At 41.3% G+C, this 14,249-nt stretch overlaps 1 protein-coding gene across 4 annotated transcripts in view; it reads left to right on the plus strand.

Annotated features, from left to right (window-relative positions):
* L3MBTL3 (L3MBTL histone methyl-lysine binding protein 3) overlaps positions 1 to 14,249 on the plus strand; it is a 172,660-nt gene that overhangs the window by 133,046 nt on the left and 25,365 nt on the right. For all 4 annotated transcript variants that reach the window (XR_012655534.1, XM_075063942.1, XM_075063943.1 and 1 more), the window contains 2 exons: positions 1,202 to 1,342; positions 6,069 to 6,233. Coding sequence is in view for 3 of the 4 variants with exons in the window: in XM_075063942.1 (XP_074920043.1) it covers positions 1,202 to 1,342; positions 6,069 to 6,233 (306 nt within the window). In the remaining variant the exon portion in view is untranslated. The remainder of the gene's footprint in view (positions 1 to 1,201; positions 1,343 to 6,068; positions 6,234 to 14,249) is intronic.

A 14,249-nucleotide genomic window follows, 5' to 3' on the forward strand; every position in this document is an offset into this window, starting at 1 on the left:
GGTAAAAAGTTTCTCCGACGGCTGTGCACGCGGTGCGCACACACCTAAATGGAATGGATATGAGCAACACATCTCGAAGAACAACAGTTACAGGGGTAAGTAACCTTGTCATCTGGGGACCCCCCCTTGGAACAGGAGTCCTTCTTCTCCCAGTGTGGGAAGGAGAGAGGTTATTTAGGTTGCAAAGTCAAGGACTTTAAAGTTAATAAATGACTGTTTTAGAGTTACCCAGGCAATCTTAATTCACCCCCTTTGTGTATATTATGATAATACCTTTAATTACATGATCATACACTACTTTTTCCACAGGACCCCTGCCTCATTCACTGCACAGGAGGGACGAAGTTGTGAACAAACTGTAAATCTGGCATTTCCTAACTTTCAGGTGCTTGGCTTTGTAATATAAATAACATTTTTTAATGTAATGTAATTGTAAAAATGCTAACAGCCAATTAGAATGTGGGCCAATCATTGTTCCCAGTCCCAGTTGAATAGTGTAGTGGTAACTCTTTCTGTAAAGTGTATTGCAGGTCAAATAACCATGGTAGCATGATTCTGTTGATTCCATACAAATAGTTTGTGGGGTCAGGGGAGTATGATCAGAAGCAAAGGATAACTGGGCATGGTGTCTGGTGTATATTCTCAATACAATACTATTGGACCACTCAGAAATCAGCAGGACAACCTAAGTGGGAGGAGGACCAGTATCCATGGGAGTCTGGCTAGTATTCTGAGGCAGTTGTGTGGTGGGGAAAGAGCCGATTTGAAAACAAAAGCATCAAGACAGCAGCACAGCAGGTTTGCTTCTTTGTGAAGTAAAAGGAAATATTTGCTACTTGAGTTTGGTTAGTAGCACAGTTCTGGTTTTCACTTTTAGCCGGTGTATTAATGAACATCCATCCGTGCTTGGTTTTCTATTGGCTTCTAGACTTTATGCCATAATACTGGTTCTGTGGTAGTAAATTGCTGTATAAAGAAAGAGTAAGATAGATGCAAACAGGTTGGCATGTCAAAAATCTAGTGTATTCGGTAATATTTTAAAGTGAAAAGAATACACCAAGGTATTTCTTTCCATCTTTGTTGTTCCTTTTTCCAGGCTGGAATCTTTAGTCATTTCACTTTAAACTAAGGAAAGTTTGTTCAGTGTCTGAGCTAATGGAAGTATTTCTCCTCTCCTCTCTTCAATTTTCGGTGTTGTCAGCTGCCCGTATTCTGACGTCAACTTGAACAAAGAACGTATCTTACCGGATCGTTTAAGTGGAGAGATGCCACTAGCCAGTCCATCTGTCCCCAAGAACAGAAAGACAGAAGTAAATGAAAGATCAGCCTCTCCTGTAATCAAGTAATTAAGATCTAAATAGTATTAACAACTTACAATAATATCATTTTATTTAACTGCTATATTACATAATTTACGGAACTTGAAGGCTGTATTGTCTCGAAAGGCCTGTGTTTTTCTCTACATTACCATTTTCAGAGAAGAAATGGTCCTGTTAGAGCTGAGCCTGCAGATGATTGAGCTGACAAAAATTGATGTTGATTTCATTATGTATGATTTAGCAAGAGTGCATTTTCACTCCTGCTAAGTGTACAGACCATTCAGATGTTAATTATTGTTTAAAATCAGTTGTTTAATGGTTTATTTCGTTTGTGGAAATGATTCATTTTGTTTTTACATTTGCTAGAGCAGTTTCGCTGATAGGTATATATGAGTGTTGATGCTTGAAAAACAGCCCTAATAAATTTCAGAGGGGTAGCTGTGTTAGTCTGTTTCAGCAAAAACAACGAGGAGTCTTGTGGCACCTTAAAGACTAACAAATTTATTAGACCATAAGCTTTTGCGGGTTATGACCCACTTTTTCAGATATATGAATTGGGTCATAGCCCACAAAGCTTATGCTCTAATAAATTTGTTAGTCTTTAAGGTGCCACAAGACTCCTCATTGTTTCAGCCCTAATAAATTTGGTTTTACTGGGGGGAAAGTGGGGAATCAAATTATTGGGGGTGAGTTTTGCAAGAGCAGCAACAGGAGTGGAGTTAAGGCCCTGGGACGATTTATTCTTCTTGGAGTGCTTGCTCATGTCCATTCCATGTTAGGTGTGCATGCGCTGCATGCGCCGTTGCTGGAGATTTTTCCCTTAGTGGTATCTGTCACACTCACTCTAGTTCCCTGTGATGCTGTGCCGATATAAGGGGCCTAGCTGCGCCACATTAAGAATCCTGGATTCTTAATTATCTCAGGAAACTGAGGTTCCACATGGTCTCCCTGGTCTCCATTATTCCCTCTCTGGTTCCATAAGACTGGTATGCCTCAAGTCAAAAGATGCCTATTTCCACATCTCCATCTTCCAGGGGCCACAGAAGATTCCTCAGATTTATTGTAAACCAACTTATTGCCAGTTCATCATCCTCCCATTTGGCCTGTCAGCAGCCCCTTGGGTTTTCAAAAAATGCATGCCGGTGATGGCAGCCTTCCTCAGAAGGCACATCATTCAAGTCTATCATTACCTTGATGACTGGCTGTGATCAAGGGCTGGTCCGAGGCTCAGGTGAAAGCCTGCATCATCCTGGTCCAAGCCACCTTCTGTGTCTTGGGCCTATTGATAAATGAGCAAAAGTTGTCTCTTGTTCCCTCCAGAGGATAGAGGTTATTGGAATGGTGCTTGATATTACCTGGTCCAGAGTCTTCCTCCTAGAGTCTTGGCTCCAAACAATGTCGGCTTTGATATCCAAGGTCGGGGCCAACCTGGTCATGATAGTCCATTTTTGCCTCAAACTTTTGGGTCACATGGCTGTGTGCATTTACGTGGTACGACACACAAGACCACACCTCAGACCCCTTCAAGTTTGGCTGGCTTATGTGTATCATCACCACTTGGAATAGGTGCTTATAGTCCCCATTCTGGTCCTTGTCTCTCTCGACTGGTGAAGAGATCCCCGTTCAGTATGTGCAAGAGTTAACTTTTTTACCCCTCAAGTTTCCATATCCCTAATTTCAGATGCATCCAAACTAGGTTGGGGGCTTACCTCAAGCGCCTCAGGACCTGTGGTCCCAGGAAGAGCTCTCCTTGCACTTAAACATCAGCAAGCTCAGAGCGGTCCACTTAATTTGCCAAGTGTTCCTACCCCAGATTATGGACTAAGTTGTATGAGTGTTCACGGACAGCATGGCAGCCATGTTTTACATCAACAGACAGGAAAGAGTGTGTTCGTCTACCCTGTATCAAGAGACCATTCACCTGTGGGACGTCTGGGAGCCTGGCAGATCACCTGTTTCACCAGGTCTTTCTCTTCTCACCACAAGTAATCCCTTCACTCAGAGGAGACCAGATCCATCTTCCAGAGGTGGGGATCTCCTCTGTAGACCTGTTCGCAACCAAACAGAGCAGGAAATGCCAATAGTTTTGCTCACTGCACAGTCACAGCCCTGGCTCGCTCTCAGATGCTTTCCTACTTGCATGGACAGAATTCCTGTTCTGTGTGTTTTCTCGCATTCTTCTAGTGCACAAGGTCCTTCTGAAAGTCAAGCGAGACAAAGCAAGGGTCATCCTTATAGCCCCGGCATGGCCGTGACAACACTGCTTTGGCACGCTGCTGGATCTGTCAGTAGCACCCCTGTTGCCACTCTCAACCCTCCTGGACTTGATCTCGCAAGATCACACGTTTATTCCATTTGAACCTCAGGACCCTCTACCTGACCACATTTAAGCTCCATGGTTGAACCCGGCAGAGCAGGCCCCTTCAGAACAAGTCCATCAGGTCTTGCTAGGTAGTAGGAAACTGTCTACTAGAGTGACTTATCTAGCCAAGTGGAAGCATTTCTTGGTGTGGTCTTCCCAGCGAGGATTCTCACCAATTCAGTCACCCTTCCAGTTCGTGTTGGAATACTTGCTCCATCTGAAACAACAGGGCCTAGCCCTTTCATCTCTCAAGGTGCATCTGGTGGCTGTCTCAGCCCTCCAGTGGATGGTAGGTTTGTCTTCTCACACGAAATGTCCATTTGCTTCCTCAAAGAATTAAAAGACTGTACCCTCAAATTTGTAAACCTATCCCACCATGGAACCTAAACCTAGTCCTACTAAGCGCGAGCCCCCCTTTTGAGCTGCTGATGTTGTGCCCTCAGTCGTATTTCTCCTGGAAGATTGCCTTCCTGGTAGCAATTACCTCGGCCAGAAGGGTCTCAGAAATCAGGCCCTTACATTGGAACCTCCGTATACTGTGTTCTATATAATGACATGGTTCAACTGCGCCCCCAACCAGCATTCCTCCCAAAGATAGTCTTGCAGTTTCATAATAATCAGGCTATTTTCTGGGCAGTTTTCTTCCCGAAATTGCACAAGAATTCAGAGGAACTGTGTCTCCACACACTAGATGTTAGACATCCCTGGCCTTCTACATTGAGAGGACCAAGCCGTTCCATAAATCCATGCTCCTTTTTATGGCAGTAGCAGACAAGATGAAGGGCCTACTGCTTTTAGCCCAGAGAATTTCATCCTGCATCACTTCCTGCATTTGTATGTGCTATGAGCAGGCAGGCGTCCCAACTCCTGCCATCTTGACTGCTCATTCAAGAAGAGCTCAGGCTTTGTTAGCGGCGTTTCTGGCCAAGGTCCTAATCCAAGACATCTGCAGAGCAGCAACCTGCTCATTGTTAAATACCTTCTCCTCCCAGTACACTATCACCCAGCAGGCAAGAGATTGTCAAGTTTGGTAGAGTAGTGTTGCAATCCACGTGTTCATGAGCTCTGAGCCCTCCTCCTCGGGTACCCCTAGGGAGTCACATACCGTGGAATGGACATGAGCAAGCACTCAAAGAAGAAAAGAGTTACTAACCTTTCCATAAGTGTTGTTCTTCGAGATGTGTTGCTCATGTCCATTCCATGATCCACCCTCCTGCCTCTTTGTCAGAGTTAGCTGGCAAAAAGGAACTGAGAGGATGTGGGGCCATCCGGCTCCTTGTACTGGCGCCTGAGCGCAGGGCACCAGAAGTCGCTAGAGCTGGTCTGACGGATATCACTGAGGCAGAAATCTCTGGCGAAGGTGCACACTGGACACGCACACCTAACGTGGAATGGACATGAGCAAGACCTCTCAAAGAGCAACAGTTTTGGAAAGGTTGGTAGCTTTTTTATTAGAAGCAGTGGGAGAAAATGGTTGTGGTGGCAAGGGGCTCCTTATATGTTTATTTTCAACAGTTTCAGGCTCTTACACCAAAATCAATTGCAAATACCTGGAGTGGGGAGGGGTTTGCAATATTTCTAAGGGCTATATTTGAGTGAAATGTGCTAATGGTGACATATTTGCAGTCCAGAATTTCACTCAGTTTTCACTTATTATGCCCTTGAATTTTGAATATGTAGTAGTTTAAGTGCTGTTTTCATGGAGAAGCCCCACTTTATGTTAAAAACAAAGAGGGTGTTCAGCTATTAGAAATTCACTATCTGGTTAAATTATCCCCAAATTGTAGGATTGTGCTAATGTATTAGAACTAGAAAGTAAAATTGACTACAAACTGACTAGTTCTAATGGTGCCTACAGTAACTTCACTTCAGTGGGAATAGTATCAGGCCCTAATTTGTTTTGATTGTCCAAGACACAAGAATGCATGCATTTTTTAAAGCAAAAACTGTGAAAAGAAATTTTAAAATTCTTCTGTATTCATATTATACTGGTAGACTTTTCAAAAGCACTCAGTGTTGGGTGAACTCTACTCCCATTGAAGTCAGTGGGAGTTTTACCTGTGACAATGCGGATAAATTTACACTGCATTTTGGAGCAAGTGGTAGTGAGCCTCCAATCCCAGGTCGACAGACTTGAGCTAGGAGGGCTGGTGAGTGCTCTAAAAATAGCTGTATACCTAGTGCTTTGAAGTTGTGGCTGGAGTTGGAGATCCAGTTTTGTCAGTTTGTAAAGTTTTCTTAGTAGCAGGGAAGGACATTTTATTTTTCTTTAAATATATGATTTCTTGCTGTATCAGTATTTCTTTAATTACAGCAATGAATCTTCAACGACATAGAAAATAAACTGTCAGCTCAGATTTCAAAACTTTATCAATTTGTTTTAATAGTGACAGAAAATGTCCTAGCCCTGGTCACACTGGCTCAAAATCTTCAGCTCATAACCGATCATCTGGGAAATCTGTGTCAGAGACAACAAAGCAAGAAGATACGGAAAATAAATCTCCTTGCAAAGAGCTTCTATTATGTGATGCCAAAGACAAGAAACCCTCTAGGTATGTCTCTTTCAACTACTTTTGAAATATGGATTGTTTGGAAACTGCATGTGAAATGCAACTTGTTACATAAATACAGTACAATGATTTATTAGTGAAATTCCCAGGAAAGGTGTGGGGAGACACGAGGAAGCCATGCAGTTGTTTCTAAATTAAATACTAGAATAATGGTGTGTCATAATGTATACAGCTAGTGAATAATGCAAAGCATAGGGAAAAATGAGGGGATACATGTATTCCTGAACAGGGAAATTATTGATTCTATAGAGGTAAGGAATTTCCCTACATTCTCCTTAAAAATAAATCACATTTTTAAATGAAAAATGCTTATTTAACTAACTGAGGTTTTGTATTAATTGTTTGTGCTGAAAGAAGCAATGTGCGTTTAAGCTAGTTTTTAAGACAATCTAAATTTTAAAACAAATTTAAAGCTAGTTTTTAAAGGTAGACACTTTGACTAGTGTTATAGAAAAGTTATTGTCAGTATATGTGAATTAAAATGTATGCATTTCAGTGACTTAAGTGGGGCTTCATATGAGTAAAGCAATCTACTGAAGTTAAACTCATTGCAAATTTGAAGCCTTATTTTGGTGGCTATTATCCTACACTAGAATGAGACAGCCTTCCTTAATTCTATGCATCTTCATGTTATCAGACATTCATAACACCCATATTATAAGTGGTGATAATAGCAAATTAGTTGAGATACAGTTCTCAGCCTAGGAATGTTAATCAAATAGAGTAGATATCTCAAAGTAAAGTTTAGATTATTGAAGTTTACTGCTTAATTAAGAACCAGTTCAATCCCCTGAAACTTGGATTTACTCAGTGATTTCTTTCTTAATTAGAGTACTTGTAGAGGGGCAGCACTAGCACCACATGGCTGTAGCCTCTCCTCTGGGTATATGAGGTGCCGTTGCTCCGAATCTCACTCAGTTCCCAGGGTGGGTGCAAGGATGTTTCGTGTGCTAGGCAAAACTTCACCTTAGCGCCATCGGAGGACGAGGCTCCAGAGCCAGTGGGCGCACGGAGATGTACCGACAGCTGGCGAGATAGAGTAGAGGAGGCTAACCGACATGCTAAGGAGCCCGACACCACAACGGGACGGATGCCCACGCAGTGTAGAAACCCCCCCAAGGAGCTTGTGGCAGCTCTCTCACGCCCCACCCTGAAGCCCCCCCCCCCGCCCATGGCATCTCCCCCCAGCCCAGGGAGCCATGCGGCAGCTCCCTTCCCCAGCTCACCTCTGCTCCGCCTCCTCCCCAAGCATGCCGTTGCCACTCCACTTCTCCTGCCTCCTAGGCTTGTGGCACCAATCAGCTGTTTGACGCCGCAAGCTTGGGAAGGAGAGAAGCAGAGCGGGGCGGCATGCTCAGGGGAGGAGGCGGAGCAGAGGTGATCTGAGGCGGGGAGCAGATCCCCTGTGTGCCATGCCCCCCTGCCCCAGTCCCTCCGCCTAAAGGCTGACAACAACCAGGGCGGCCGAAGATCTGGCCGCCGCCAAAGGACCCAAAATTCCACCCCCCAAATGCTAGCGCCCTAGGCGACTGCCTAGGTTGCCTAATGGGTTGCACCGGCCCTGTCAGTTCCTTTGCACCAACCTTGGCTGGAATCAGAGTTGTGTGTGGTCTTAACCTCACAACCTCTCAACTAGTTTAGTTTTCTCTTGTAAATAGTTAGTAGAACACTGAGTGCTAGATTAGCATTAGTTATGATAATTTAGATTTTCTCGGTGATGCCCTCATGGGGGTTTAAACACTGTTCTTCATGTGGGGGAGCAATTCCCAACTGTGGTTCCTGCTTCGGTACTGAGGCAGTCATCAGGCTGGAGACTGTCATGGGGTTCTGAGTATGCTTCCACTTCACATTCCAGAGCAGGCACCTCTCTGAAGAAGCAGAGGAACCATTCCCTGTTGACTGCCGAGGGAAAGGTCATGTAAGACCAGTCGAGACCACTTAAGGTCTCAGGGTGACTCTTCCACCTGCCCCAGGAAAACTGTGGACTGGCATGGAGTTAGCTGTGCCGCTGTAAGGTCTCCCGTGTAGCTGCTCTGTGCCAGTGACAGAGAACTCTCCTGCTGGCATAATTAAAACACCCCAAACAAGCAGTGGTAGCTATGTTGGTGGGAGAGCATTTCTGTCTGTGGACATAGCTGTCCACACTGGCACTTTTGTTGGTGCAACTTATGTCGGTCAGCAGTGTATTTTTTTCATACTCCGACCGGCAAAAGTTTTACTGACAAAAGGGCTAGTGTAGACAAAGTCTTAGTTTCCCAGACCTGAAGAAGAGGTCTTTGTAAGCTCGAAAATGTCTCTCTCTCACCAACAGAAGCTGGTCTAATAAAAGGTATTACTTCACCCACTTTGTCTTGCTAATATCCTAGGACCAGCACGGCTACAACACTGCATATTTATGGTACCTCAGATAACTATTGGTTCAAGAAACTGACGCATTTCCAGTCTGTGAAATCAGAAAACAAAATTATTTTATGGGGAGGATATTTGTAATGGAAATAGTCAACTTTATTGCAGGTACTAGGCATATAATCTTTAAACTTCCATGCAAAATTTAGATATGGAGTCAATAGAAAGTTAGTCCATTTCCTGAAAACAGATTCAGTAGATTTTCCATAGAAAGTAATAGAAAAAATGAGGTAATACTTTTATCAGTAATAGTCAAGATTTTTTATAATCCCAAATATGATTCTTCACAATAAACACTGCTGCCTAAAAGAGTACCTTTAACAATTTCTGTTTAAACTGAAATTGGGTTTGTGAAATACAGGACAAAGCAAAGAAAAATTACTATAGGGCCTCTTATTTTGATTAATAGTATGCCAACAGAAAATGGAAGAGAATTATATAATGTGTGTGTGTGTGTGTAGACAGCACATTCAAATTCTATTATTGGCTCTCCTTTTTAATAAGTGGAAAATATATCATAACTCAAACATCTTGAAACATGCAGAGTACAAAAATTGAGATAAAAGATATAAGAAAAAAATTGATCCCAGCTATTTTTAGCTAGTAGAATAAAAGGTAAATTAAGTATCTGGTTATACTTCCAGGTCATTAAAGATTTTCCTTATAAAAAGTAGGCAGCAATTACAGTATTGACAATGCATAAAGGTGTTTTTAATTTTATAATAAGCAATTCTGGCCTGAGGCAAGTTTCATAGAAATCAATGGAGAGACTTTGAGTTCAGTGGGAGTTGGATCAAGCCCTTAATGAGCATGATACAGTACTTGCAATCGATTGCAAACAAACAAAAGCTCACTCTTAACCTATTAGAAGGATACAATCATGTACAGGAGTAAAAGATAATTGCCTCAAACAGAATAGTCAAGGCCAAGATCTTCAGAAGTAGGAGTCTAGATTTAGTCTTCTCAATTCATACATTTAGCCTTCTCAATTCAACCTAAATTAGTGGCCTGATTTTTCAATCGTGCTGAGTCCCCACTGAATGCCACAGGATTATCTTTCAGTTTAATAGAGAGAAAGGGCCCATTGTGCCCTAACTCTGAGTATACAATAGATTTTTATCAAGATACCTGTTAAAGGAATGTGTAACGCTCAAAATAGTTTATCACAAAGCTGAGGAGGTTTCCAGGCTCTCTGGCATCCTGTTACATATTATATTATATTGTTCTTGTTGTTTTGTTATATTAAATGTTTTCACAACTCTTGGTAGGAATAGATAAAGGTATAAAAATTACTCTAGTAACTACTTATTTAAAGTGTTAATTAGCATACTAGATCATAAATTCTCTCTTTTACATGTTTGGTAGGATGACTAACCAGTCATTGTTTACGATCTAGCTACAGCTGATTGGACAGAATCTGTTCATGGAACATATAATTAGGGCTATCAATCACAGTTAACTCAAGCAATTAACCCACGCTAGGTGTGCGTGTGCAGTGTGCAGTTTTAATCACACTGTTAAACAATAATAGAATACCAATTTAAATTTTTTATAAATATTTTGGATGTTTTTCTGTGTTTTTAAATATATTGATTTCAATTACAACACAGAATACCAAATGTATAGTGTTCACTTTATAGTATTATATTTTATTACAAATACTTGCACTGTAAAAAAGATAACTGAAAAATACTGTTTCTTTTCACCTCAGACAAGTACTGAAGTGCAATCTTTATCGTGAAAGCGCAACTTACAAATGGAGATTTTTTTGTTGTTTTTACACTCAAAACACTGTAAAACTTCAGAGCCTATGAGTCCACACAGTTTTACTTCTTGTTCAGCCAATCGCTAAGACAAACAAGTTTGTTTACATTTACAGGAGATACTTCTGCCTGCTTCTTATTTACAATGTCATCTGAAAGTGAGAACGGGCGTTCTCATGGCACTTTTGTAGGTGGCGTTGCAAGGTATTTACATGCCAGACATACTAAACATTTGTATGTCCCTTCATGTTTCGGCCACCATTCCAGTGGACGTGCTTCCATGCTGATGACGCTTGTTAAAAAAAAAAAAAAATGTATTAATGAAATTTGTGACTGAACTCCTTGGGGAGAAGTGTATGTCTCTTGCTTCATTGTTTAACCCTATTCTGCCATATATTTCAAGTTATGGCAGTCTCAGGTGATGGCCCAACACACGTTCAATTTAAGAACACTTTCATTACAGTTTTGACAAAATGCAAAGAAGGCACCAAGATGATATTTCTAAAGACAGCTATAGCACTCAACCCAAGGTTCAAGAATCTGAAGTGCCTTCCCAAATCTCAGAGGGATGAGGTGTGGAACATGCAGTCAGAAGTCTTAAAAGAGCAGCACTCTGATTCAGAAACTACAGAACCCGAACCACCAAAAAAGAAAATCATGGCATCTGACTCAAATGATAAAAATGAACATGCGTCAGTCTGCACTGTTTTGGTTTGATATCGAGCAGAGCCAGTCATCAGCATGGAAGAATGTTCTTGGGAATGGTGGTTAAAGCATGAAGAGGCATACAAATGTTGAGCATATCTGGCATGTAAATACCTTGCAGTGCCAGTTACAATAGTGCCACGGCAATGCCTAGTCTCACTTTCAGGTGACTTGTAAATAAGAAGCTGGCAGAATTATCTCGTTTGTCTTAGCGATTGGCTGAACAAGAAGTAGGATTGAGTGGACTTGCAGGCTCTGAAGTTTTACATTGTTTTGTTTTTGAGTGCATTTATGTAACCAAAAAAAAATCTCCATTTGTAAGTTGCACTTTCACAATAAAGAGATGATGCACTACAGTACTTGTCTGAGGTGAATTGAAATATACTATTTTTTATCTTTTTTACAGTGCAAATATTTGTAATAAAAAATAACACTATAAAGTGAGCACTGTACACTTTGTATTCTGTGTTTGTAATTGAAATCAATATATTTGAAAATGTGGAAAACATGGAAAAATATTTAAATGGTATTCTATTTGTAACAATGTGATTAAAGGTGATTAATCATGATTTTTTTTAATTTCTTGATTAATTGTTGTTAATTTTTTAATTGTTTGACAGCCCTACATATAATTTTTTAAAATATAGGACGAGGGAGGGAGGAATGCTATGTTATGTTGGATTCCTTAATGTGTCTCTCTTTTTATTTCACATGAAGAAAGAATATTTACACAATATTATTAAATGAGTAGATAGGGATATTAAAATTGCCATGCTTGAACAGACCAATTTGGCCATCTAATTCAATATTCCACTTTCAAGAGTAGTTTAAACTTGATGTTTCAGGCAAAATAGAAACTCCACTCTCCTCCCCCAATATAATTATGGTCAGAAGTTAACCAAAAGTCTGTAGAATGTCCTTCTCCACATAGATTCTATGGACATTTTAGGAGAATCTTTGTAAAAAGAAAATTGGAGCTTGTAGAATTAAATTCAGTCGGAGCCTATGAAAACATGAATAAAATAACACATTTATTTTATAGTTAATTTATTTTAAATAAATATAATTGACTGTTATTTCACCTAGATCAGTCTATTTTTTCCCAAAATTCTTCCCATAAGATTTTTCATACCTCTTTCCAGATCTTGCACCTAAGATCACCTAGTGCCCTCAGATTTTCCCAGGCTGTTTCCATTAGAGATTTTCAGACTTCCTCTCTTTCCCTTCCTCCTAGACATCCATATTTTTTTTAATGTTCGTTAGAACATTCAGTTATTTGCACCTTTAAAATGTGCAACTTTTTCCCCTTGGGACAACCTTTCAGATTTCTCCAATATGCATTCCTCCAACATCCTTCAATCAGTTGTTTTTTTCATATGCATTTTTATTAAGTTGATACTGAAATATATATATTTTACTGGCATCATGCAATATTTAGAGAAAATAATTCCCTCGCTCGCGTTCTCTCTCTCTATATATATACAAAACACACTCAAGTGAATTTACGTAGCAAGTGAATTTAAGTAGTAAGAACAAGACAAAAAAAAGAGGAGCAGAACAGAAAATAGCTCCATGTTCAATCCTGAAATGACCTATGCTAATATGTAGGCATATATTTAATCATATAATTCTAGCAAAGCAGACCATGTTTCTTCAAAGGGACAAAACTGTGACTTTACACAGACTCTCTCAAGATAGATCAGTCGGCTTGTTGTAGTGAAGAGCAAGTTCAACTTGTTCTTTTGCCCTCCATTTTTCTAGGATGTTATTTTCTGTTAGTTAATGAAGTTGTGACTACATTGGATAAATACCTTATCTCTTCATTGTATCAAGGAAATCAAATTAAACTGTGTAATAACCTGTTGCCAGACACTTTGAACTATCTGGCAGTTCCACAGTGTGTGTCTGAGTGAACCATTCAGCTCATCACAGTTTTTATGATAATTTGCATTTGGCCATCTATCCACATCTTTTCTATAATCCAGCATATCGAAAACAGGATCTAGTCTACAGCCAAGCGTCTGCCATGATTTTGATAGGAATGGGTTTATTCCCTTCCTGTCTTCAGTTGCTGGAGGCTGTGCAAAGCTGCAACATAGTCTGTGCTAGACATGCTCCCCTTTCCTGCTTCCTACCAAACCTTCTGCCTCGGTGGCAGTAGTCAAGTGATGGTTTGTTCCGCTCCTGTCTTTTTCTGTTTGTAATTTGTAGGTGTTTGGGGGGCAGTTAAGGTGTTTTTATTTATATTCAAACCTCCTTTCCTCCTCCTGGTCCTGGATCTGAGCAGCACAATGGTCACAGCTCCTGGAGCCTCTGTTGCAGTTGCTGTTCTCACCTTGCTTCCCCACCAAGCTCCTGTGCTCCCCTTTCAGGCATGACAGACCAGCTGTACAAGCCCTGGGCAAACTCCAAAAGGTGCACTGCATGTTAGCCAGCTTTCTCAAGGCTGGCAAAAGGTAAAACATGCCCAGCCTGTACCCAGCGAGCCAATCCTATCTGTCCTAAGGCACACTGCTCCAAGTCAGACAGGTATGTTGGGGCCACTGTCACCCCAAGTAGCCTTGACTCCACTGCAGAAAAACCTGACCAGGAGACACCGAGCAGAACAGGGAGAGGCTCTGGGAAGTAGGAGGACTTTATCCAGCAGAGCCAGGAATAAGTCCTGGGGTAACAAGAGATCTCAAAGCTAAGACCCTTCCTGAGCTATGGGTCCTCTCACAAGTCCTAAAGTGGGTCCTAGCATCCCTGGGGAGAGCAGCAGGGCTCCTACATGGCTCCCCTTCTTTGCACCATGAATCGGGGTTTTCAGGATACTCTGAGGTAAATCCTGCAAAACCCAGAGACTCTGGGTTTCAAAAAGGCAAAAGCAAATGTGTCCTTCACAAGGGAGTGAGTACTGTTGTTAAATTGATCTGAATAAACTAGTGGGGTGAAAATTAGGGGTTTATCTCCCTTCTCCTTTGCCTTCTCCCCCAAGGGACTGATTGCTGGGGTTTATCTTCTTCACAAAGTCTCTTTCACAGTGCTCTGTACCACACTTATCCTCTCTCGCCCCCTGACACTGCAGTATCTCTGGGCATGCAGAGACTCCTGTGCCACCCTGCCTTAAGCTGCAAGCTAAGAG

The sequence above is a fragment of the Chelonoidis abingdonii genome, chromosome 3 (assembly GCF_003597395.2).
Source record: "Chelonoidis abingdonii isolate Lonesome George chromosome 3, CheloAbing_2.0, whole genome shotgun sequence".
In the NCBI taxonomy this organism is placed as follows: domain Eukaryota; kingdom Metazoa; phylum Chordata; order Testudines; family Testudinidae; genus Chelonoidis; species Chelonoidis abingdonii.